Source organism: Telmatherina bonti (genome assembly GCF_933228915.1).
Source record: "Telmatherina bonti genome assembly, chromosome: 19".
Classification (NCBI taxonomy): domain Eukaryota; kingdom Metazoa; phylum Chordata; class Actinopteri; order Atheriniformes; family Telmatherinidae; genus Telmatherina; species Telmatherina bonti.
In genome coordinates this window covers 6,699,544-6,723,247 of record NC_136617.1, presented here as the reverse complement: position 1 = coordinate 6,723,247, position 23,704 = coordinate 6,699,544, and the positions used below count along the sequence as shown (strand labels likewise).

Here is a 23,704-nt window from a genome sequence, read left to right as displayed (position 1 = left end):
GCCTTCACATCTGGACCTTTACCTCCGGCCGCATGTTTGGCCTCGATGCCTCCCACGCTGACTGAGACCCTGCCGCTTTTCTCCTCTCGGCTCTGGACCTTCACGACTCCCTGCAGCAGCCGGGCGTTGAAGTCATCGACGTAGCCGCTGCTGTAGTAGTACACGCCGGGCACGGTGAAGCGGTAGCTGAAAAACCCTGAAGAGGAGCGAGGAAGACTGTGAACAAGCCATCATTCCCACCTTCCAGCTGGTTAAATATTCACCATGAGCAGATCTACAGTTTCTGCAACAGGATTAAACGTAAACTATGTAAATGCTAATCCTCGTTTTATTGTGAAATTCATTCATGTACTGTCTATTATTGATACAGCTAAAGCTTTTATTTTGACAGGGTTCAAAAGATTAAGGTGTTGAATTGCTGAAAAAGGTATCCAGCAGCAGTAGCGTGAAGTCTGATGTGTAAAAGAAAATCCCCCACGGTTACAAAGGGAAATCATTAAAGTCAGTACAGAAAGAAAAGCTACTTTAAGTCTCTTAGTAAATTCAGCTTCTTTTGACTCTGGTTGAGTGAATCTTGGTCACAGTGACATTAAACTGCTATGACTGGAATCTGTGGGATGTGTGCTTTCAGTAGACGTGATGTTTGTTCGTTTCCATGCCGCTGGGTGGACACAAGGGTCCAATATTTTTGTTTATGTATTTCTGCTGACGTTGTTTACTTGGTCTTTTAATTATCTCTGCCAAGGAGGTTGTTTGCTTGTCTGTTAGCAACATTACTCTAAAAGTTATGGATGGATTTTGATGATATTTTCAGGATATGTTGGATGTCTAATAAGGAACAAATGATGACATTTTGGTGGAGATCCTGGATTCTGGATCACTATGTTGGATGTTATGCTTGGCGGAGGTCTGTGCTCTCAGATTGCTTTTCTAGTTTAATGTAAAACAGTGAATAAAAACCAGGTGAAGGTCGGTTCTGTAAGCAGTAAAAACAGGTTTATTCCTGCCATCGCTGCAAATGGGGATTAATTCACCTATAATCATTTTATACTTTGACAGTCCTTAGAAACAGCTTTGCATCTCTGTAAAAGGAATTATTTTATGGAAAAGTCTGGACAAAGATTTAAAGAAGCTTTAAGAATGATGATAAGACAGAGGTGTAGAAAGTAGAAGTAGAGTAGAAGTAGAAAGTAGAGGTCCTGACCAGCAGCTCTTCCCAACCATCACCAAACCAGCTGAATGTAATCAGATCAGCTCCATGCAGGCAGATGAGCCTTTTAGTGAAAACATCTGTTCTAAATGCATCAGTAGATCCTAAAACATGGCTGGACTTCTACTTTATTTTACTTCTACTTCTACTTCTACTTCTACTTTAAACACCTCTGTGATGAAATGAACGTGTCGATTGATTTTCTGGTTTGTTGAGCTTTATTAAAAGTGGATAGCTAGGCTAAATTAGCTTTATTTTATTTAAACTTTTTTGTTTTTCTGTGTTTTCATCTAAACTGTGACATAAAAAGAAAAAGTTCACGTCAATTTTTCTTCTTTTTGTCATTTTTTATTCTTGAATTTGGACTTTTTGTGTCGTTTTGACTGAAGAATGAATGAAACGGTAACGATGAGCCACTTCTTCACCTTTCTCTGTACTGGTTTGTCCACTGTTGAGCGGACCGCCGTCGTAGGTGGCGCCGCTGGGGGTGGAAACACTGAAGACCCGGTAGCCAACTCTCTGGAAGGCGGGGGCCTCCCATCGCCACGCCACTATGTCTCCAACAGACACGGTGAGCGAGGCGGGACTCCACGCGTAGCCCTGTCCGTAAGCTGCAACACAACATGCACGTTTAATACCTGGAGAATTCCAGTGGAACGCTGGTTGAACTGGTTTTTCCTGCTGGGATCACAGCCAGCTGCTGCTGACGGCTCTTCCCTGGAGGTTTGAGCTTCTCGGGGGGGAACCTACTGAGGTGAGATCCCTGGTTGGTGACGAGGTGAGTCTTCTCCTCCGACCGTAGCACGCACCGCAGCTCTGACTCGGAGGCGGACGCCACGTCGCACTCGGCGCTTCCTGTGACCACGCGTCGAGACAAAACCGCAGAAACTCAGCGAGGGTAAAACTCAGAAGCTGCTGTGGGACTAAAAACTTCGTGTGGCGATGCTCACCAACAGAAACTCTGTTATCAGACGTGTTGGCGCTGAAACCCGAGCCGGAGATGGTCAGCGTGGTTCCTCCCATCAAAGAGCCGGCCGGCGGCGAGATGCCGTGCACATCCAGGACGTACTGGATGGTGGCGTTGACGCCGCTGCTGCAGAACAAAACGCAGAGCAAAGCGGGTTGTAAAACATCCGCTGGGGAGTAAAGCAGACCTACCTGTGTTTTAAGTAGATTTATTAATCATCAGAATAATTAATGACAAGTTTCTGTGTGAGCTGCAACACAACGTGCACGTTTATTAACCTGCAGACGTGGAGAATTACACTGGTTTAACTGGTTTTTCCTGTGTGGAATCAGCTGCAGGAAAGGACGCAACTTTGGGTTCGCCACTGGGGGGGTTGCCTGTTTTTTCACTTGTTTAATTATTCACATTTGCAAAACCCATCCAGGTAATCTGGTGGGTCTGTATAAGAAATGTATTGTGGTACTTTTACTGTGATTTATTTGACATTGCAGCTGTGTAAATGACCATTTATGCCACGATGACAAAGTAATGACTGGTAATGCTGTATTTAGCCACTAGCTAGCAAGGCCATGGCAGCTTCCACTCAGCTGATATTGTGCTTGTGTCAAGTATAAACGAAAAAAAAAGAAAAAAACTTCCAATAAAAACATGGACTATAAAATAAAAACACATTGCTGTAATGAACCTGGGAATACTCAGTGCATACAAACTGTATTACTTCCTGTGGTAGAGATGCTGCAGCTGCACCTGAATCCTGTCCATCCTCCAGAGATCTCACCGGGACTTTCCTCTCTTTCAGATCTCCTCAGATTATCTCCATTATTTACAAAATTATTTACAAAATGTTTCTGTGATTACTAATGATCAGGTCTGTATAAAAACAGGAACTATGGCAAAAACGTGAACGTTAGCAAGAAACATGGAATGATGAAGAAAAAAGATGAATTAAAGAAAAAGACAGAAAAAACACCATAAAAACTATCAAAATCTCTACTAATCCAATTATTTATGATTACAAAATATTATTTACAGGAGGTATCTGGACAGAAACACCGCAAAGAACTCGCTAATATCCGCTAAATCATGGCTACGATGCTACAGATGTTAGCACAGTCTCCGCTGCTGCTTCCCGCGGCTGCTCACTTTACCCCGCCCTCTCGTGCGCACCCCCACGAAAACCATAACATGTCATATATCAACAGAAAGCTGCCTTTCTCAGCTTTCAGAATCCGTTGGATCGACGTTGATACCGTAAATGGTTGCGGAGTTACACTAGTTTGAATCACGTGTGTCATTTTCTATCGGCGCTGATAGAATCGTTCTGTTATTTTTTGGGGGGGTTGTATTGGCTGGATGGGATTTTTGCGGGGGGTTACAACCCCCCTATCCCCCATGCAAATGACGCCATAGGCTGCAGGTGATTTTCCATGTATAATTCCAGAGACGTCCTCTGAAGTATGATGATCCGCGTCCTGAGCCAGTAAAATGTTGTATTTTCCTGAAGCTAAACTCTGCAGAGTTTGTGTTTCTGGTTTCAGTCTGACACACACCTGGTCCTGGGGAAGCCTCTGTTCCCGACCTGGACGTCCACCTTGTACAGGCCGGGCGGCAGCGCGGGAAGAAGGCAGGTGATCTGGGTGGCTGTCCACTGCACGCTGACGCACTCCGTGGCGCCTACGAACACGGCGCTGTCGTTGTCTGGTCCTCCCAGGCTGGAACCCTGGACGGTGAGAACTCTGTGTCCTACATGCAGAAGAAAAGCCCGGAGATCCGGTAATTAGCAGCTGTCAGATGCTTAACTGCAGGCTGGCAGGTGAGAATTCCTCCGCCTCATTTTAGTCTCAATCACCTCTAAAGATTGTCAGACATCAGAAGATAAAACCTGCACGACCACATAGAGAAGGAAAGGTAAAACTGGAGGCGGCTTGTCATGGCTAAGCTGCGATAATCCTGCAGGGCGGAGAGAGAGACCGCCTGCCAGGTGCTTTCCCTCCATTATCGGCCTGAAAGGATTCATTTCCTGGTTATTCGGTCTGTGGCTTGTTTTGTCAGAGAAGAAGAAAACGATGAACGTCATGAGACACGAGAACAAAACCCAGAATGTTTTTCTCTTCATGCATCAAAAGCAAACAGACGTTTGTTCTGACAGCAAAGCGCCTCCAGAAACAAACCCGCCGCCTCCTGACCTCGCCGGGTTCACCAGCTACTGACGGCGGTAATGACTCAGCGTACCCGTCACCGTGGTGGCTGCAGGACTCATGCTGGAGATGTGGGGGGTGAGGTCGGCATCGTAGGTGAAGGAGCTGCTGGCGGTCACACTCATGTTCCCCATCGTCACCTCCACGACCTGCGACCCGGCAGATCCCTGAAACACCGAGAGTTAGAAGCTTTTAGGTCGGTTCCTTCTCCTCGTCTGAGCTGCAGCAGCTCCGAAACAAGCGAAAGCGCTCCGTAGAAAACATTACAGCATGAACATTACAGCTGGGAAAATCGAATAAAAAAATCTAAAAAATGGGATTTTTTTTTTATTTGTTAAAAAAAAAACTTTTTTTTTTTTCAAATAAATAAAAATAATCCATTACAAATTTTTTTTTGTTTTTATTGTTTTATTACTTGTCTTCTTGGGCTTCTAGCAGCAGAATGATGGTCTGGGTTGTTTTTCCTGATTGAAATCAAGGAAAATGACGAGCAAAATAAAGTTCTAGACATTTTTTTGTTTAAAATCTACAATCGCAATTTAAATCAAATCGGCACCAAAAAATCTGAATGGAATCGGGACAAAAGCGTGTCGTCACGGCCGTAACAAACATGGTGCAGAAAAAGCAGCAAAAATCTAAAAGAAGTCAGACGGATCGACAGCAGGGCGGGTAAACGGGTCAGAAACTTCCGGTTCTGCAGCTCGGAGAGGAAACTTACCGCTGGAGTTCTGCACGTCAGCTCGGTGTCGTCCGCACGGACCAGCGCACACTCCTCACCGCCGACTGTAACCGTGGCGTTCTGGCCGAGACCGAAGCCCCTCACCGTCAGCAGGGTGCCACCTGATGCAGGGAGAACTCCAGAATAAACAACCAGAAACAGTGAAGTTAAACTCAGCGATGTGTAAACGGCCCACCTCCCAGCCCTCCGCTTGGCGGGGAGAGCGACGACACCATCAGCTGGTAGGTGAAGATGAAGGCGCGGCCGCCGGCGTGGCGTGCGTCGCCAAGAGACGGGAAGCTGACCGTCACCGGGTACGTCCCGGCGCTGGCTCCGCCCACTCTGCACACCTGCGTGCTCGCTGAAATAAATGCAGGAAAAACTGGTTTAATAAAATAAACTTTATGATAATTTACGGAAAGTTTTCTGACTGAATATGAAGGAAAATGATCGGATGAAGAATCCAAACAAATCAAAACATTTCAGATAAAAACCAGAGAAAAATCCAACATTGTTCCAGAAAAACACAAGAAGTAAAAGAAACATGAAGGGAAACATGTTTAATAAATAAATTACAATAAATGGAGGGAATTTAAACGAAGGATAAAAAAATAAATATGAGAAAAACATTTAAATAACAATTTAATTCACCAAACTCTCAAAATATTATGTATGGAGGAGCAAAAGTGTCACAATGCATTCAGTAAATGCATAATAAATATTAGACTTAATTAGTTAATGTTTTATTGATTTATTAAATAATTAAATATAAAATTAATTAATTAATTAAACCTGTATATTATTTAAAATTGAAGTTAAAAGCATTAATATATAAATATATCACTAATTAATTAAAATACTATATATATATATATACATCTATATCTATCTATCTATCTATCTATCTATCTATATATTCATATATATATATATATATATATATATATATATGTATATATATAATGTAATTTAATCAATTTAATAAATTAACTTTATTTTAATCAATTAGTGATATATTTAATTATTTCACAATTACATTCAATGAATTGTATTTTAAAGTATTACATGTATATTTAATTTTATTTTTAAAGCATTTAATTCCAATTTTAATTTTAATGAATTAATTTTATATTTAATGCTTTAATAAATGAATGAGACATTTAATTATTTAATAAATAATGTATTTAAATAATACATTGTGGCACTTTTACTCCTCCATAACCACGGTTTGGATTTAAACTCCAAATGCCTTCATGTGTCATAACTTTATAAAATAAATACAGTAAAAACCAAAAATAAAAGTGTAATAAAGATTAAATGACATAAACGAACCTGGAACTGTTAATGTCTGGTTTCTGCTGACTTTGCTTTAACTCATCCTGGTTCTTGTGACGCGTTTTATGGTCAGAATTTCCGACCCGACGTGTTACACCTGCACCAGGCTCTGCCATGGACACGCCCCCTCCAGCCAGTAATCTGATTACTGATCCCCCTGTTTCCTATTCAGCCTCCAGCTTCATAAACAGCAGCTCTCCACTTATTCCTAGTCTGGAACTGTTCCCTCCGACTCACACACCAACCCTGAGGATTATTTTCCTGGTTCTGATCGCGGCTCGTCTCCTGGACATAATCCCAGTTTTTAACCCTCGCCTGTCTCCCGCGTCTTCCCTTCAGCTGCGTCTCCCTCTACGTGGTGAATAAAAGTATTAAACATCTTATCTATCTTGAGGAGTCCTTCGTTACGACGTGTTTTACTTCCTTTCTTCTTCCACCTCTGATTTGGTTTTCAGCTGGACTTCCTGGAATATTCTGCTCCCGTCACCGTTTGCATCAAGTTTTCCTCTCTTTCAGACCTTTATTCTTCCTCCACATCTGTCATTTCTGGTTTCATCCTCCTGAAGTTGCAGCTGAACAAACATGAATGAAGCCTGACATGAACGTCAGAAAGTTTCCTCACCGGTGGTCTCCTGAACCCGACACCTGGCTTGTCCCACCATGATGGAAGCGTTTTCGTGGGCGAATCTGGTGCCAGTGATGGTTAGAAGAGTCGCCAGGCCGTGAGATCCTGAAACATTCAGCCCAGATGTGCAGCAAAGAGACACGTTCACCTCTGTTCATCATCATGGAAAACCGTTTGAAGCTTCGTTTAGTTCACCTTGAGACGGGCTGATTCCGGTCACGACGGGGGTCTTCTCCTCGGACCACTGGAAGCTGCAGTCGCCTGAACATCTGGAGGGAATCCCGTTGATGAACACCTCCACCTGCAAGCGGATCACAAACCTCTCCGTAAGACTGGCGCCGCACTGCTGTCAGCGAACTCACGCTGCAGATCTGCCAAGCTTCACCTGAGGTTTGTTTTCCTGCAGCCGGAAGAAATCTCCCGACAGGCCTCGGATCAGCAGTCCGCCTTTCACCACCTCGCGGGCCGACACCTCCACGTCTTCACCGACGACCGCCGAGCCGTCCACCTGTAGGGACCAGGAAAGCCATCAGAACCTGAACCTGGCTGCAGAACCAGGAGCATCAGAGGAAACCAGACAAACCGGAAACATCTGCATCCAGGTTCTGAGTCAGAACCAGAGCCAGCCCGGTTCTGAGGACCGTAACCGGAACACTTCTATACTTCATCCCAGTCTGAACCCCTGAGAGAAGCTTTCTGCCATTTCTTTCAGTCAGATCAGTTCTACGGGATCCTTAAAGTACTTTACAAAGTTCTTTGTTGGATGGTTCGGCTTTTTCTTCAGTTTTCTGTCCAGATGATCCGGGTTCTGGAGAGGATCCGTCCCTCCATCGGACCTGTTTCCACTGATCTTCAGTCCAGTTCTTGGGTCATGTGATCTTCGGCCTTTTCTGGCTCCTTGAAGCCACGTTTCCATAGAGACCAGTTCTGATGAGGTTTCGGCCAACACCAGATGGAGCAAATGAAGGTCCTGTTTCAGGTCTTTGCCGGATTTCATGTCCTGGCTTCTTCTTTTGTCCTCCAGCGTTTCTGCCTCCATGTTGCGATATGCTAACAGCTAACCATTAGCAGCTAACAATTAACCGTTAGCAGCTAACAGCTAACCGTAAGCAGCTAACAGCTAACGTTTAGCAGCTAATAGCTGGCAGCTAGTAGCTAACAGCTAGCGGTTAGCAGCTAGCAGCTAGCAGGGAATCAGCTTGTTGTTGCTAACATCCTGTTTTCTGGTTCCCAGTCTGATCTTTGCATTTTTCACACATTAAACTGAAGAAACTGGACAAACGACGTGTCTTCAGGACAAAGAGCTTTAAGATCAGTTCTTTGCGAAGTTTTCTGGTAAAAGTCGACACAACTCCGCCTCATCCTTTGAGTTTGGAGCTTTTTTTTCTGCCTGAATGATTCATAGATCAGAGTTAAGAACTGGACTCAACATGTCCAGATAAAAACTGTGAAAGACCCTCAGACTGCTGGAAATCTACGGACCGAGACCAGTTTCAGTTTCAACAAAGCTTGGAAGAGAAGCAGGAAGAAGTAAAGAGTTGTTTATATAAACCTGAAACACACAAAGTGTTTTTGTTCCTCTGACTACCTTCATCAGCGGCTGGTCCCCCGGCTTGGTCAGCCACTCCACCCTCCATTTGGGCCGCCGGCAGCTCCCCTGCTTCGCCACCTTCAGCTGGCCCATCCCAGAGATTCCCTCCAGAGCGTACTTCAGGTCCTCCTCGCTGATGTCCACAGACAGACCTGAGACGTGCAGACGGACACAGAGTTGGAAAATTATCACCTCTAATCATTTCTGCTCTTGGTTTCCATGTTGTTGTTTCATGTTGTTGTTGTTGCCGTGACGAGTCGCCGACCCTGTTCCGCCTCTTTCGGTTTGTTTTGAGCGCCATCCGACACGGCAGGAGAAATTATTGTGGAATGAAGCCGGTCCGGAGACCGTCCAGACGAAATTAGCCTTTCATCTGCTGTGAGCATCAACATGGACCCCGTAACGGTGGCATGTCGTACCTTCAGCTCGGCCGCCGTAAATCTCCACCTGGAAGGTGCCATTGAGAGGAGGCGTGGCTCTGTGAGGCCGAGCGACGGCAACGACGGCGTCTCCGTCGCTGAACGCAGCCTCGTCCTCGCTGCGGTTGGACATCTTTGAGGACAGAAGGGACAAAATGATGAAGGTCTGACTGCAAATCACATAACGAGTCATGTGGTGGTTCATTTATACGTCATGTTGGTGTTTATTGTTGGTGTTTGTTGTTGGTGTTTATTGTTGGTGTTTGTGTGATTTAGCAGGTGCAGGAGCCGACAATGGTTAATCGTAATGCCTGAAAATTCCCAAATCTGGGAATCATTCTGGAGTTTTGCCAGAAAAGAACATTTAAATAAAGTTTTCTGACTGTAAATATTATTGTTAAAGAATAACTGAGACACATTTTCTATTTGTTTCTATTTGTTTGTTTATCAGCAGGATCCTGCTGCCTGTTGACCCTCTTTCCAGTCCTCTCCATCCCCAACTGGTCCAGGTAGATGGTTTTCACTCCTGGTTCTGGTTCTGGTGCAGGTTTTCCTTCCTGGATCATTATGTTCTGATTCTGTTCTGATTATATAAATAAAGTTACATAAATTGGACCAATGTGGATTATAGATGAATGTTGATGGAATTCTAACTAGATTGGACTGAAGTGAACCGAATAAGAATGAACTGGACTAAAATGGACTGAAATGGACAGAAATGGATTGAACTGGATTGAACTGGACTGAACTGGATTACTAGATTGAACTGGACTGAACTGGATTACTAGATTGAACTGGATTGAACTGGACTGAACTGGACTGAACTGGACTGAACTGGATTGAACTGGACTGAACTGGACTGAACTGGATTGCTAGATTGAACTGGATTGAACTGGACTGAACTGGACTGCACTGGATTGAACTTGACTGAACTGGACTGAACTGGACTAAACTGATTGAACTGGACTGAACTGGACTAAACTGATTGAACTGAACTGAACTGGACTAAACTGATTGAACTGGACTGAACTGGACTAAACTGATTGAACTGGACTAAACTGATTGAACTGGACTGAACTGATTGAATTGGACTAAACTGGATTAAACTAGACTGAATCGGACTAAATTGGACATAACTGGACTGAATGTAAAAGTGCTTTGACTTGGTTTTGAACTGAATCAGTAGAAAAAATAGCTTTGTGGTTACCGTAGCAACACAGTAACAAATGACTGAATAAAAAAAAGCGATAAAATGATTGAAAAGATGAACGACGGGAATTTAAAGCATAAATCAATCCTGCTGAGTCGACATAATTCTGTAACGTTTCAGTTACTTCCTCTTTCCAACCCGCCTCCTTCCTCCCAGCTCTCTTTATGTCCACACCTTACATCTAAACAAACCCAGCCAAACCAGTTTAATGAACCGGTTCTGGATGGGACCGGCTCTGCTACCTGACCGGATCTCAGCGGACCCTTTCGTCCTGCAGATGACCGGGCTGCATCAGAGGAGGATAACGTTACCTGGAAGAAGCCAACGTCCAGCAGCGGGAACCCAAACGCACATTCCAGCGGCGTGGCTGTGATCTCGTAGCGGATCTGTGAAATCGCCGTTTCCTCTTTTGTGACTGAAAAGCCTTGGAAGGACTTTCCAGAGCTCTCAAAAGGAGGAGGCCTCCTCTTGAGGGGAACAGCTGCAAGAAATTAACGGAAGGTAAAAACCTCGTTCTGACGGAGCAGCGAAGCCAGACTGAGAGAAATGTACCGTTCTCCTGAACGGTGGTCGGTCTCTTTCCGATGTGAACCGCGTCCACGTAGAAATCCTCTCCGGACTCGTCTTTGTACAGGTAAAGCTGCAGCAGGTTGTACTTGCTCCCGATGTAGCCCGTCTGCAGAGAGCTCTGCAGGTCCAGGCACTTGTAGCTCCACCTGTGAAGACACGGTTACGTTTCTCTCTGCAGCCGTGTGGAAACAGCGTTTTGTGACTTGTGTTGTACTGACGTGGAGCCCCGGTTAAATGACGTGTTGATCTTCGCCGTCTCGGTCTTGGTTTGGCCGTTACTGTTGCGGTACGTGAACCTCACGCCGACTCCGTCCTGTAGCTTTCCTTTGTAGGCAAAGCAAAGCTGAGAGAAAGCAAGCAGCATTATTCATGGTGCTGAAACCAAACTGGGATGTAGAAGCAGAGCTGACAGTTCATCCTGATGTTTCTACACGGATTAACCCTTTAAAGCCTGATGGCAGAAAAACTGGAGAGAAAAATAAATTTTTTAAGCTCGATTCTTTATTTGTACCTTTCAATTAAATTAAACATTCATTAAGCATTTGTACTATTTATGAAAAGTCAAAATGATTTTTGACATTATTTGCAAAACAAATTTGCTGTTAGGAAATTGATTAATTGATATAAATAATAAATTGACATTAATAAATTATTAATTTGTAGTAGTATATTACATATATTACATAATATTAGATTAAAATTGTTAATGTAAAATAACATATGTGATATTTAGATTAACATTTCACTATTTTTATATTGTATTGAAATATAAATTTGAATTAAATTAAATCATTTTTAAAAAGTTTTTTAAAAATCAATAATTTTAATATTTCAAATTAAATTAAAATTATTATTTTAAAATGACACATTAAAACAACGTTCCAAAAATATTTAACAATAAACATCTAAATAATAATAAAGGTAATATTAAAAGGTATTGTAAAATTAAATTCAGTTTAATATTTATACTAATAATATAGATTTTTCAACAGTAAATTATATTATATTGAATTAAATTTTAATTAAATATTTAAATAATATTTTAATATTCTAAAGTTACATACAATTATTTTGATACGACATATCAAAATAATATAAATATAATGTAACACATTATTTCTAAAACATGTAAATTGCATTTTAATGTAAACATATTTTATTATTTTATTCGACTTTCATTTGAACATTTTTGCACGACTTTTAAAATTATGTAAATGTTTGAGATTTGATCCGTTTGGCTTTAAAAATATCAATGATCAGATTAACTCTTCGTTATCAGTCTGATTGACTCTATAAGTCCTGTTAACACAATGCCAAGGAGGAAAGACACCAGAAATTATGTGATTTCTACCGTGGGGTGTTGGTCCAGTGACACTGCGCCGTAAACGTCTCCGGACTCTTTGGTGTAGCTGTCCATAAAAAGAGTCTCAGCATTCTTCAGCGACCACGAGCCACAGAAACCGGAGTTCACTGGAGTTCCCCTCTTGGCCTGGTTGAACTGGTGAGGAAGAGAAACCAGTACTTCAGTACGCAGGGTCCTGCACAGGTCCGGTTTTACCAACCCAAACCTGCCGAAGCCGCTACGATGAGTAAACCCGACCAGTTAAATCTGGACCTGACTCGACCGACGTCCCAGACCAGAGCCAGATCATTTAACTTACACAGCGCTTGTTCGAACAACATGCTACACAACAAGTAAAACACATCAGAGTCCTCAGCTGGTCTGCAACTGAAGGAAACGCTGTGAGGATGCTGTAAGCTAACCGTGACAAAGCTTTTCTAGGAGAAGCTCCATGGCACTGACCTGAGAGTTGTCCTTTTCAAAGTCGTTGAAGTACTTCACGTTTGGGCCCTCGGAGGTCAGAATCTCAGCAGGACACTCGGCCGTCATCAGGTCCTCCAGAGCAGAGCGCACCTGTTGCATCACGTCAGCCTGTTAGAAACGTCCTCGTGGATGAGCGGAACATAAAACATGATTCATGAAGCACAGACCTCAGCCTCGGTGGCGTTGAAGACGATGGGCTTTGTCGGCACTCCCCCCCAGACGAGAGTAAAGGTCTCCATGTTGCTTTGCCCCTTGGTTACTTCGGTAACAGTGATGTTGGTGTCTGAGCCAAAAACCTCGTAGTGAATAGGTCTGAAGTCACCTGGAAGCAAAGAAATGAAGCAGAAACAAGAAAAAAGAGATTATTTCCCTGTAAAGCATCTTGTTATGAAAATTAAGCCAACACAGAGGTGGAACCAGAAGCTGCTGCGCTGAAGTAACAGAATGATATAACATGAAGACATAACAGGAACGCATAACAAGAAGGCGTAACAGGAACACCTTAAAGGAAGGTGTAACAAAAAGACATAACAGGAAGGCGTAACATGAACACCTTAAAGGAAGGTGTAGCAAAAAGACGTAACAGGAAGACGTAACAGGAACGTCTTACAGGAAGGTGTAACAAAAAGACGTAACAGGAACGTCTTACAGGAAGGTGTAACAAAAAGACGTAACAGGAACGTCTTACAGGAAGGTGTAACAAAAAGACATAACAAGAAGGCGTAACAGGAACACCTTAAAGGAAAGTGAAACAAAAAGACGTAACAGGAACGTCTTACAGGAAGGTGTAACAAAAAGACATAACAAGAAGGCGTAACAGGAACACCTTAAAGGAAAGTGAAACAAAAAGACGTAACAGGAAGGCGTAACAGGAACGTCTGACAGGAAGGTGTAACAAAAAGATGTAACAGGAACACCTTAAAGGAAGGTGCAACAAAAAGACGAAACAGGAAGACGTAACAGGAACGTCTGACAGGAAGGTGTAACAAAAAGACGTAACAGGAAGACGTAACAGGAACGCCTTACAGGAAGGTGTAACAAAAAGACGTAACAGGAAGACGTAACAGGAACGCCTTAAAGGAAGGTGTAACAAAAAGACGTAACAGGAAGGCGTAACAGGAACGCCTTAAAGGAAGGTGTAACAAAAAGACGTAATAGGAACGCCTTACAGGAAGGTGTAACAAAAAGACGTAACAGGAAGGCGTAACAGGAACGCCTTAAAGGAAGGTGTAACAAAAAGACGTAACAGGAACGCCTTACAGGAAGGTGTAACAAAAAGACGTAACAGGAACACCTTAAAGGAAGGTGTAACAAGAAGACATAACAGGAAGCTCTAACAGGAACATCTTAAAGGAAGGTGTAACAAAAAGACGTAACAGGAAGGCGTAACAGGAACAGCTTAAAGGAAGGTGTAACAAAAAGACGTAACAGGAAGGCGTAACAGGAACGCCTTAAAGGAAGATGTAACAAAAAGACGTAACAGGAACGCCTTACAGGAAGGTGTAACAAAAAGACGTAACAGGAACGCCTTACAGGAAGGTGTAACAAAAAGACGTAACAGGAACGCCTTACAGGAAGGTGTAACAAAAAGACGTAACAGGAACGCCTTACAGGAAGGTGTAACAAAAAGACGTAACAGGAACACCTTAAAGGAAGGTGTAACAAGAAGACATAACAGGAAGCTCTAACAGGAACATCTTAAAGGAAGGTGTAACAAAAAGACGTAACAGGAAGGCGTAACAGGAACAGCTTAAAGGAAGGTGTAACAAAAAGATGTAACAGGAACGCTTTACAGGAAGGTGTAACAAAAAGACGTAACAGGAACGCCTTACAGGAAGGTGTAGCAAAAAGACGTAACAGGAACGCCTTACAGGAAGGTGTAACAAAAAGACGTAACAGGAACGCCTTACAGGAAGGTGTAACAAAAAGACGTAACAGGAACGCCTTACAGGAAGGTGTAACAAAAAGACGTAACAGGAAGATGTTACAGGAAGATAACTTTATGCCGGACCGATGGATCAGGTCTTAGTGGACTGTGATGACCAGAACCGCCTATCATCCCACGTACGTGTATGTTCTGGTTGTGTTTACTGGTGTTGCTGTGGTGAACCCAGACTTTGTCTTGTAGTCCGCTTTCTGTATGTGGTCTGCCTGAAATGGACCAAAATCTGCGATTGTGGACGGACTGAGTCTGAAACCTAAAAACCCCAAAGAAAGCGACATTTCGAGCAATCGGACCAGGATTCAGATCCGAAAGCCTGCTGTAGCCTCAGAAAACGTTCCTGCTTTCAGCGGACATTATGACTCCGTCGCGTCATCGCTTCTCGCCGAGTCACCGCCCAGCTGACAGAAAAGGACCCAGTGATTTTGGATGGAAAACTCTGAGCGCTGCTGTATATGTGGTTTTAGAGGCCAGACGGCAATGTCACGGCAGAATTTATGATGTTTTTCAAACATCAAGCAGCATTTTTAGCTTCTTTTGCATCTTGTTTGGCGAATCTTGGTCGAGCCTGAAGAAACTTGCAGCTATTGTTTCTCTTAACTGCACTGGCGATAAAAACAGTCTGAATGAGCTTTTAGCTGCTGATTGTTATCGGTTCTCAGTGCTTTCACGGAACATTTCAGTGTCTACAGCTACATAATATATGGAAGTGATGTTCTCTCCATCTTTCGAGCCTAAATGTTCCATCGTATACATGTGTATGGCAGCTTACCCCTCTGAGAGTTGAACGTGACTTTGTAGTGAGATCCCAGACCATCTTCCTGTTTGGTGACCTGGACCGTGTCGGGTTTGATGGACCACAGATCGTTCAGAGCTGCTTCCACCTGTGCCGCCGAGGCGCTGACGGGAATCGGCCCTACAGGACACGGAAACGAAACCCGTTAACCAACCATCAAACCAGCTTTTTACTCCTGACAGGCGGCTGCTTGTTCACATCCGTTACCGGTTCTGGCGAGTCCGTAGCTCAGGCTGAAGAAGGTGCTTCCACAAAGATGGCTGGCACAACCGCTGCTGACGCTCACCTGCTGCACCTCTTTGACCGCGGTGACGCCGAGGGGCCACAAGTTGAAGGTAACCACCTGGGTAGCGGTGGAGGTGGGGACAGTTTAATCCAAAAGCACGAAAAGCCCAATGGTGAGAAGAAAAGTGAGTTTTATACCAAAGTAGCCAAAAAAATGTCCCTGAGAGCAGCTCGGAAAATCTTTTACAACATTTTCTCTTCATCCGACGACATGCTTTCACTGAGTTAAACACTTTGAGAGGAACTTTTTGCAAATGTGTTTTTGAATGAAAATGATCAAACATGACAAACAACGTGCACGCGAATTCCGTCTGAGCACAGCTCAGCTTGCATGTGTAGTTTTAACTCTTTTCACACCTTCATAACCAGACATGATGGTTTCAGTTCCGGCGGACAGCTGGTTCTTCGCCAGTTTAACCAGACTGAAGACTTAAATATTTCACATTTATGCTGTTTTTCTTTTCCATTAAAGAACAATTCAATTTAAATACAAATAATTAAACAATAGTTAACTGATTAAACAAAAAAGTTCTTTACTACAAAGCACACGGACACGTTCAGAACGCCACGTCTTTATGTCTGCAGCTTATAGGGTATAGTTTTAAAAAAATGGGCGGAGTCTCTGACCTGCCTGTAGCTAAGAGCTAACTGAGCTAACCAGCTAACAGCAGGCTAAAGCTAAGGTGGCTGTTAGCCTGCTAAAATCTGCAATTGTGCTTCACTTTGCCTTCTAGCAGCAGGATTTCAGATACCTGTCAGTCAAAAGGACATGCCCCTAATTATGCAGAATTTCCAGCTTGCAGTCCCCTAGTGGATGAGGGTGGAACTGCAGTTTTTTTGCCCTTTTGGCTACTCGTTGCTGCTGCTTTTGTATTTGTTTCTTTGGCTTAAAGAATATCTGTTCATAGACGTGTAGCACTTTGCTCTTTTATGTCTGTGATGCATTTTTATTTTATTGTTGGAACTCTAACATTTTTTTGTTTTCGTAGCATGTTTGTGTCACCATGTGAATGATGTCATACAGGTACAACTAACCCAACCCTGATGCGTTCAGGACTCATTTAGATCAGATCCAGAAGCTTAAACAACCACACTGAAAAGCCACCGTCCTCCACTGACACTTTACCTAGGAGGTATGTGAGAAAATGGCGACATGCCTCAGTTTCAGGCCTCCCTAGAGGAGATCGCAGTGCATGCAGGCGCTGCTGATGTCACATGACCTGAACTGGGATTTTATCAGATGATGCTGCAGATATAAAAATCAGGATTTTATCATGTCTGTCTCATCATTAAAACAACAGAAACGTTATAACCCAGATGCGATCAGGTTCCTGAACAACGGAAAGACAAGCGAGCTTGTCGAGACGGAGGTTTGCATCCCAGATGTTCCTGAATCTGCACGCCGTACCTGCTCTTCATCAAACGCTTCATATTCAGCCTCAATGTTCTGAACTTCATTGACGGCGTCGTCTGTCTGGTCTGCAGTGAAGGGACTCTCCTCTTGGAATAACAAGATGTTGACATGGGCTTTGCCGCCGTATTCCTGGTGCAGAAGCTCCATGTAGTAGCTGCAGAAAGAATATAAAACGTCTTGTTCGCAGTTCCTCCTGCTGACTGACGTTTGCTGTGAATAAATGCAGCCAGACTTACGGTTTTCCTTCCTCCAGAGGCAACACCTGGGATTTCTGTGACTCCAGACGCCAGAAGTTGCTCACGTAATACGGCTGGAAAGCAACTTTAACCTGAAGCGAAGACAGACGGATAATATCAGAGGCAGGAAGGAAAAAGTTCTTGTGAAATTACTGAACTAAGTGCAGAAATAAACTCACCTTATCTTCTGGTCGGGACGAGTTGCTGAGGTACAGTTCACACCTGTCGTCACAGTGCAGGTAAATGGTGAAGTTGCCGCTGGCCGGAGGCACGAAGAAGCCCGTGGAGCGAGTGGTGAATGAATTAAACTCGTTAGGAAAGGACTGTGGCAGCGCGTCGATCCACTGGCTCCAGTAGCCAGATGTTTTGTCATCGTAGCTCCAGATGTCGGTCAGGTGACGAGGTCGGGTGTCGTTCCACACCTCCATCTTCAAGCCTCTCCCACCTGGACACAAAGGCGAGCAGCAAAATAAAGTATTTATAGAAAACAATGACAGAAAACTTAGAAAAACAAGGCAGTAAATGCAGCGCTGCTAACCAGATGCTAAATGACAAGCTGGCGTTGTTTGGTCAGACTTTACCAGCATAAAGCAGATACACATGTAGCGTGTAGGGAAGAGTACATTAGGGGTGGGAAAATTGAATCGAAATATTGGATATTGGGATTTTTTTCTTCACAATTTTAAACGGAGCGGCCGGAACGGAGCGTCGAAACAAGCGTAAGGCTACAACGACGGCAAGTCGCGTTTTAAAAGCTGCAAACAACTAAATGCCAAAAACACAGACCAAACGTGTACATGTCAATCTCATGTTGACATATATACATGTTTATATGTCAACATGTTAACACATGTGCAAATGTGTTTTTGGAATGTTTTAATGTTGAAGAACATGTGAAACACATTTAAACCGCATGTGCACATTTTCGAATAACTTCATGTAAATGAAATCATTTACATGTGAATAATGTGAATCACGTGGTCGGCACATGTGAAAAACATAAAAAGCATATTTGACAAACCCCATGTATCATGTCACATGTAAATCACATGTGAACCACATGTGCAAAAGTGTGTTTTTGGAACGTTTTCATGTGATCCACGTGTGAAGAACATGTGAAACAGATCTGAACCAAATGTATATACACATTTCAACCACATTAGCATATTTTAGAACAACTTCATGTGAATGTAATCCTTCACATGTGACTCACATGTGAATAATGTGAATCATGTGGTCGGCACGTGAAGAAAAAAAAAAAAACTAATTTGACAAACCACATGTAATCTGTCACATGAAAATCACATGTGAACCACGTGTGCAAATATGTATTCTTGGAACAATTTGCACATGATTCACGTTCTTCCCATGTGGAAAATATGAAATCCTTCCAAAATTGTACATTTGTCCATGTACAAATGTGTAATTTTCTTACAAATTTAATGTGAATTGAATCGTTCACATGTGACATGCGAGTCACACATCAACCAATTTACATGTAATTTAGATGTAATTTACATGTGGATCCCGTGAAAACTTTCCAAAATCACACAATTTTACACGTTTATCACATGTGCATATTAATGACTGATATTTCATCCATCCATCCATCCATCTTCTGCCGCTTATCCAGGGTCGGGTCGCGGGGGCAGCAGCCTAAGCAGGGAAGCCCAGACTTCCCTCTCCCCAGCCACATTTGCCAACTCTGCGGGGGGGATCCCGAGGCGTTCCCAGGCCAGCCGAGAGATATAATCCCTCCAGCGTGTCCTGGGTCTTCCCCGGGGTCTCCTCCCAGAGGGACGTGCCTGGAACACCTCACCAGGGAGGCGTCCAGGAGGCATCCTGACCAGATGCCCGAGCCACCTCAACTGGTTCCTCTCGATGCGAAGGAGCAGCGGCTCTACTCTGTTCTCCTCCCGGATGACCGAGCTCCTCACCCTATCTCTAAGGGAGAGCCCGGCCACCCTGCGGAGGAAACTCATTTCAGCCGCCTGTATACGAGATCTCGTTCTTTCGGTCACGACCCACAGCTCATAACCATAGGTGAGGGTAGGAACGTAGATCGACTGGTAAATCGAGAGCTTCACCTTCTGGCTCAGCTCCTTCTTCACCACGACAGACCAGCGCAGAGTCTGCATTACTGCAGACGCCGCACCGATCCATCTGTCGATCTCGCGCTCCATCCTTCCCTCACTCGTGAACAAGACCCCGAGATATTTAAACTCCTCCACTTGAGGCAGGACCTGACTCCCGACCCGTAGAGGACAATCCACCCTATTCCGGCAGAGGACCATGGTCTCAGATTTTGAGGTGCTGATTCTCATCCCAGCCGCTTCACACTCGGCCGCGAATCGCTCAAGCGAGAGCTGGAGATCACGACCAGATGAAGCCAACAGGACCACGTCATCCGCAAAAAGCAGGGACCCAATCCTGAGGCCACCAAGTCGGATCCCCTCAACACCTCGGCTGCGCCTAGAAATTCTGTCCATATAAGTTATGAACAGAATCGGTGATAAAGGGCAGCCTTGGCGGAGTCCAACCCTCACCGGAAACGGATCCGACTTACTACCGGCAATGCGGACCAAGCTCTGACACCTGTCGTACAGGGACCGGACAGCTCGTACAAGGTGGTCCGGTACCCCATACTCCCGGAGTACCCCCCACAGGAGCCCCCGGGGGACACGGTCGAATGCCTTCTCTAGGTCCACAAAGCACATGTAGACTGGTTGGGCGAACTCCCATGCCCCCTCCAGGACCCCAGAGAGGGTATAGAGCTGGTCCACTGTTCCGCGACCAGGACGAAAACCACACTGCTCCTCCTCAATCCGGGATTCGACTATCCGGCGGACCCTCCTCTCCAGGACCCCTGAATAGACCTTACCAGGGAGGCTGAGGAGTGTGATTCCCCTGTAATTGGAACACACCCTCCGGTCCCCCTTCTTAAAAAGGGGGACCACCACCCCAGTCTGCCAATCCAGCGGTACTGCCCCCGATGTCCACGCGATGCTGCAGAGGCGTGTCAGCCAGGACAGCCCCACAGCATCCAGAGCCTTAAGGAACTCCGGGCGGATCTCATCCACCCCCCCCCCCGGGGCCTTGCTGCCAAGGAGCTTTTTGACCACCTCAGCGACTTCAGCCCCAGAGATAGGAGAGTCCACCCCTGAGTCCACCAGCTCTGCTCCCTCATGGGAAGACATGTTGGTAGGATTGAGGAGGTCTTCGAAGTATTCCCTCCACTGACCCACAACGTCCCGAGTTGAGGTCAGCAGCTCCCCATCTCCACTGTACACAGTATTGATGGAGCACTGTTTCCCCCTCCTGAGCCGCCGGATGGTGGACCAGAATCTCCTCGAAGCCGTCCGGAAGTCTTTCTCCATGGCCTCGCCGAACTCCTCCCATGCCCGAATTTTTGCCTCGGCAACAGCCGAAGCCGCATGCCGCTTAGCCCGCCGGTACCCATCAGCTGCCTCCAGAGTCCCACAGGCCAAGAAGGCTCGATAGGACTCCTTCTTCAGCTTGACGGCATCCCTCACTGCTGGTGTCCACCAACGAGTCCTGGGATTACCGCCACGACAGGCACCAACGACCTTACAGCCACAGCTCCGGCCGGCCGCCTCAGCAATAGAGGCACGGAACACAGCCCATTCGGACTCAATGTCCCCCGCCTCACTCGGGACATGTTCGAAGCTCTGCTGAAGGTGGGAGTTGAAGCTTGCTCTGACGGGGGACTCAGCCAGGCGTTCCCAGCAGACCCTCACAACACGTTTGGGCCTGCCAGATCTGACCGGCTTCCTCCCCCACCATCTGAGCCAACTCACCATCAGGTGGTGATCAGTTGACAGCTCCGCCCCCCTCTTCACCCGAGTGTCCAAGGCATGTGGCTGCAGGTCCGACGATACGACTACAAAGTCGATCATTGAACTGCGGCCCAGGGAATCCTGATGCCAGGTGTACATATGGACATTCGTTATGGACAATCCATGACGAGCACAGAAGTCCAATAACAAAACACCATTTGGGTTCAGAGGGGGGGGACCATGCCTCCCAATCACTCCCCTCCAGGTCTCACTGTCATTGCCCACGTGAGCATTGAAGTCCCCCAGCAGAACAATGGAGTCCCCAGAAGGAGCACCCTCCAGCACTCCCTCCAAGGACTCCAGAAAGGGTGGGTACTCTGAACTGCTGTTCGGTGCATAAGCACAGACAACAGTCAGGACCCGTCCCCCCACCCGGAGGCGGAGGGAAACTACCCTTTCATCCACCAGGGTAAACCCCAACGTGCAGGCACCAAGCTGGGGGCTGATGAGAACGCCCACACCTGCTCGGCGCCTCTCACCATGAGCAACTCCAGAGTGGAAGAAGGTCCAGCCCCTCTCGAGGGTACTGATTCCAGAGCCCAAGCCATGCGTCGAGGTGAGTCCAACTATATCTAGCCGGAACCGCTCAACCTCGCGCACAAGCTCAGGCTCCTTCCCCACCAGAGAGGTGACGTTCCACGTCCCTAGAGCCAGCTTCTGCAGCCGGGGATCGGACCGCCAGGGTCCCCGCCTCTTGCTGCCGCCCAGCTCACATTGCACCCGACCCCTACGGCTCCTCCCGCAGATGGTGAGCCCACGGGAGGGCTCACCATCTGATATTATCAGCTGATATTGGGATTAAAATGTGATATCAGAAATGATCGGTATCGATTTTTTACTACTTTAATGACACAAACGTGTGAAACATGAAACTCGGCGTCTCCTCGCAATGAAAATATCTTGACATTAATCGTCCTGAAACACTTTAATTGAGGTGATGAAGAGAATTCCATCTCAGGAATGATTGGAGTGTTTATTTTTGGTCCTTTTGTTGGATGAAATGAAAAGCCGTGTCTGCATCTGGCCTCTGGCAGAACCGGTTTGGGTGCGTTCAGACAGATAACAGATTATCTGTTCCAGTCGACAGCTCATCAAACTGCGTGATGAACTGACAGGAAAACAACCTCTCTGTTGCTGAGTACAAACACTGATACTTTACATTCTTTCTGCTCCATTTGCTGCTCAGATAACGACTTAAATGGAGCTTTAAGATGGATGAAGACAAACAACTGCTTGCATCACAGCAGGAGACAAAAGGTGTGAAGGAGACGGCCTGTTCTCACCCGGGTACACCGTCGTGTTGTCGTTGTTGTTGATCGGGCGTTCAGCAGTCCTGCAGGTTATCCTGTCGTCGCTCACGCTCTGCACTTCACATGGCAGACCTGGGAGATAAACATTAGAAATCAGCAGTAGATTCAAAGGAAAATGTCCTTTTTAACCTTCACACAATCCTCTCATGTTTTAACTGGATGTAAATGTTCTTTACATGATCTGCTGCTTGTGCAAAAGGTTTTAACGTGTCTCACATCATGAAATATCCTGATTTAAGGTGGAGGAATGAAATAATCCAGCAACAGGTTGAGAAACGGTGTCGGCATCAAACTATCAGAGATCCTCCGTCCTGCAGCTAAACTGAGGCGGTTTGATGGCAAAACAAGTCTTTCAGGCGACTGAGGGGTTAAACTGTCTTTTCATGTAAATCTAACCAAGTCATTTCATAAATCTATCTCTGTATTATTGTTTCCATCTCGACATTCCTGGTAAATCATTTTTACTCTTGTCTGGCGCCCGACAGTTTGATTCCCGCCGCCTCACCTGACGTCTAACCAGAAGAAACCTCAAAATGTTTATTTCTCTTTTTTGCTTTAAAACTTTCAGGTCTTTTGACTTCTTTTTGCTTTATTTAAACGTTCTTATTCTTCGCGTGGCATCTCGCTCGCTGAGCGGGACACCAAGTCGGCAAAACGGTGCTCTCTTCTGCGCTCAAAGCCCGTAAACATGTCCGCCTTCTCGCTGGACGGCAAGTCGTGTTACACCTGAAACATTCCCTCCATACTTTGCTTTGTCATAAATATGCACGCAGCTTCAACATGAAAGGTCTTTCATTATCAAATACGGGTAACTCCAAGTCGACAGCGTGTTAAAGGTCTCCTGAGACGTTCTGACAGGACGCGCTGCATCATTGTCTGTTTGTCTCCGGAGGATTTGTTTTCTGGCTGTATGACAACGCCGCGCTTTGTTTAAAGTATGCACTCATTGTGTCGGCTTGAAAGGATTATCACCACTGCGTGACCTGCAGATCTATCGAAGCGTAGACGAGTTTCGTGGAGATGCATAATCTGATCTTGTCATTTCGAACACAATGTGCCGCGCTGTGAATAGTTACCTCCAACCAGAACGCGCGCCGGACGGTCGGTTTGGTCGAAGAAGCGGCCGTGGACGGTCAGCAGAGTTCCTCCCATGATGCTGCCGTTGGACGGAGAGACTCCCGTCACCTCTGAGCAGG

At 45.3% G+C, this 23,704-nt stretch overlaps 1 protein-coding gene across 1 annotated transcript in view; it reads right to left on the bottom strand.

Moving 5' to 3' along the window:
• pkhd1l1.1 (PKHD1 like 1, tandem duplicate 1) overlaps nucleotides 1-23,704 on the bottom strand; it is a gene marked incomplete at both ends in the record, with an annotated part of 67,589 nt that overhangs the window by 30,243 nt on the left and 13,642 nt on the right. The window contains 26 exons of the mRNA XM_079259251.1: nucleotides 23-196; nucleotides 1,636-1,821; nucleotides 1,961-2,065; nucleotides 2,161-2,303; nucleotides 3,728-3,920; nucleotides 4,410-4,542; nucleotides 5,094-5,215; nucleotides 5,290-5,454; nucleotides 7,051-7,158; nucleotides 7,249-7,354; nucleotides 7,439-7,561; nucleotides 8,642-8,796; nucleotides 9,064-9,196; nucleotides 10,585-10,754; nucleotides 10,826-10,989; nucleotides 11,062-11,186; nucleotides 12,195-12,341; nucleotides 12,648-12,758; nucleotides 12,836-12,990; nucleotides 15,383-15,526; nucleotides 15,614-15,749; nucleotides 17,100-17,259; nucleotides 17,342-17,433; nucleotides 17,521-17,786; nucleotides 22,482-22,580; nucleotides 23,585-23,695. Of these exons, the coding sequence (XP_079115377.1) occupies nucleotides 23-196; nucleotides 1,636-1,821; nucleotides 1,961-2,065; nucleotides 2,161-2,303; nucleotides 3,728-3,920; nucleotides 4,410-4,542; nucleotides 5,094-5,215; nucleotides 5,290-5,454; nucleotides 7,051-7,158; nucleotides 7,249-7,354; nucleotides 7,439-7,561; nucleotides 8,642-8,796; nucleotides 9,064-9,196; nucleotides 10,585-10,754; nucleotides 10,826-10,989; nucleotides 11,062-11,186; nucleotides 12,195-12,341; nucleotides 12,648-12,758; nucleotides 12,836-12,990; nucleotides 15,383-15,526; nucleotides 15,614-15,749; nucleotides 17,100-17,259; nucleotides 17,342-17,433; nucleotides 17,521-17,786; nucleotides 22,482-22,580; nucleotides 23,585-23,695 (3,726 nt within the window). The remainder of the gene's footprint in view (nucleotides 1-22; nucleotides 197-1,635; nucleotides 1,822-1,960; nucleotides 2,066-2,160; nucleotides 2,304-3,727; nucleotides 3,921-4,409; nucleotides 4,543-5,093; nucleotides 5,216-5,289; nucleotides 5,455-7,050; nucleotides 7,159-7,248; nucleotides 7,355-7,438; nucleotides 7,562-8,641; nucleotides 8,797-9,063; nucleotides 9,197-10,584; nucleotides 10,755-10,825; nucleotides 10,990-11,061; nucleotides 11,187-12,194; nucleotides 12,342-12,647; nucleotides 12,759-12,835; nucleotides 12,991-15,382; nucleotides 15,527-15,613; nucleotides 15,750-17,099; nucleotides 17,260-17,341; nucleotides 17,434-17,520; nucleotides 17,787-22,481; nucleotides 22,581-23,584; nucleotides 23,696-23,704) is intronic.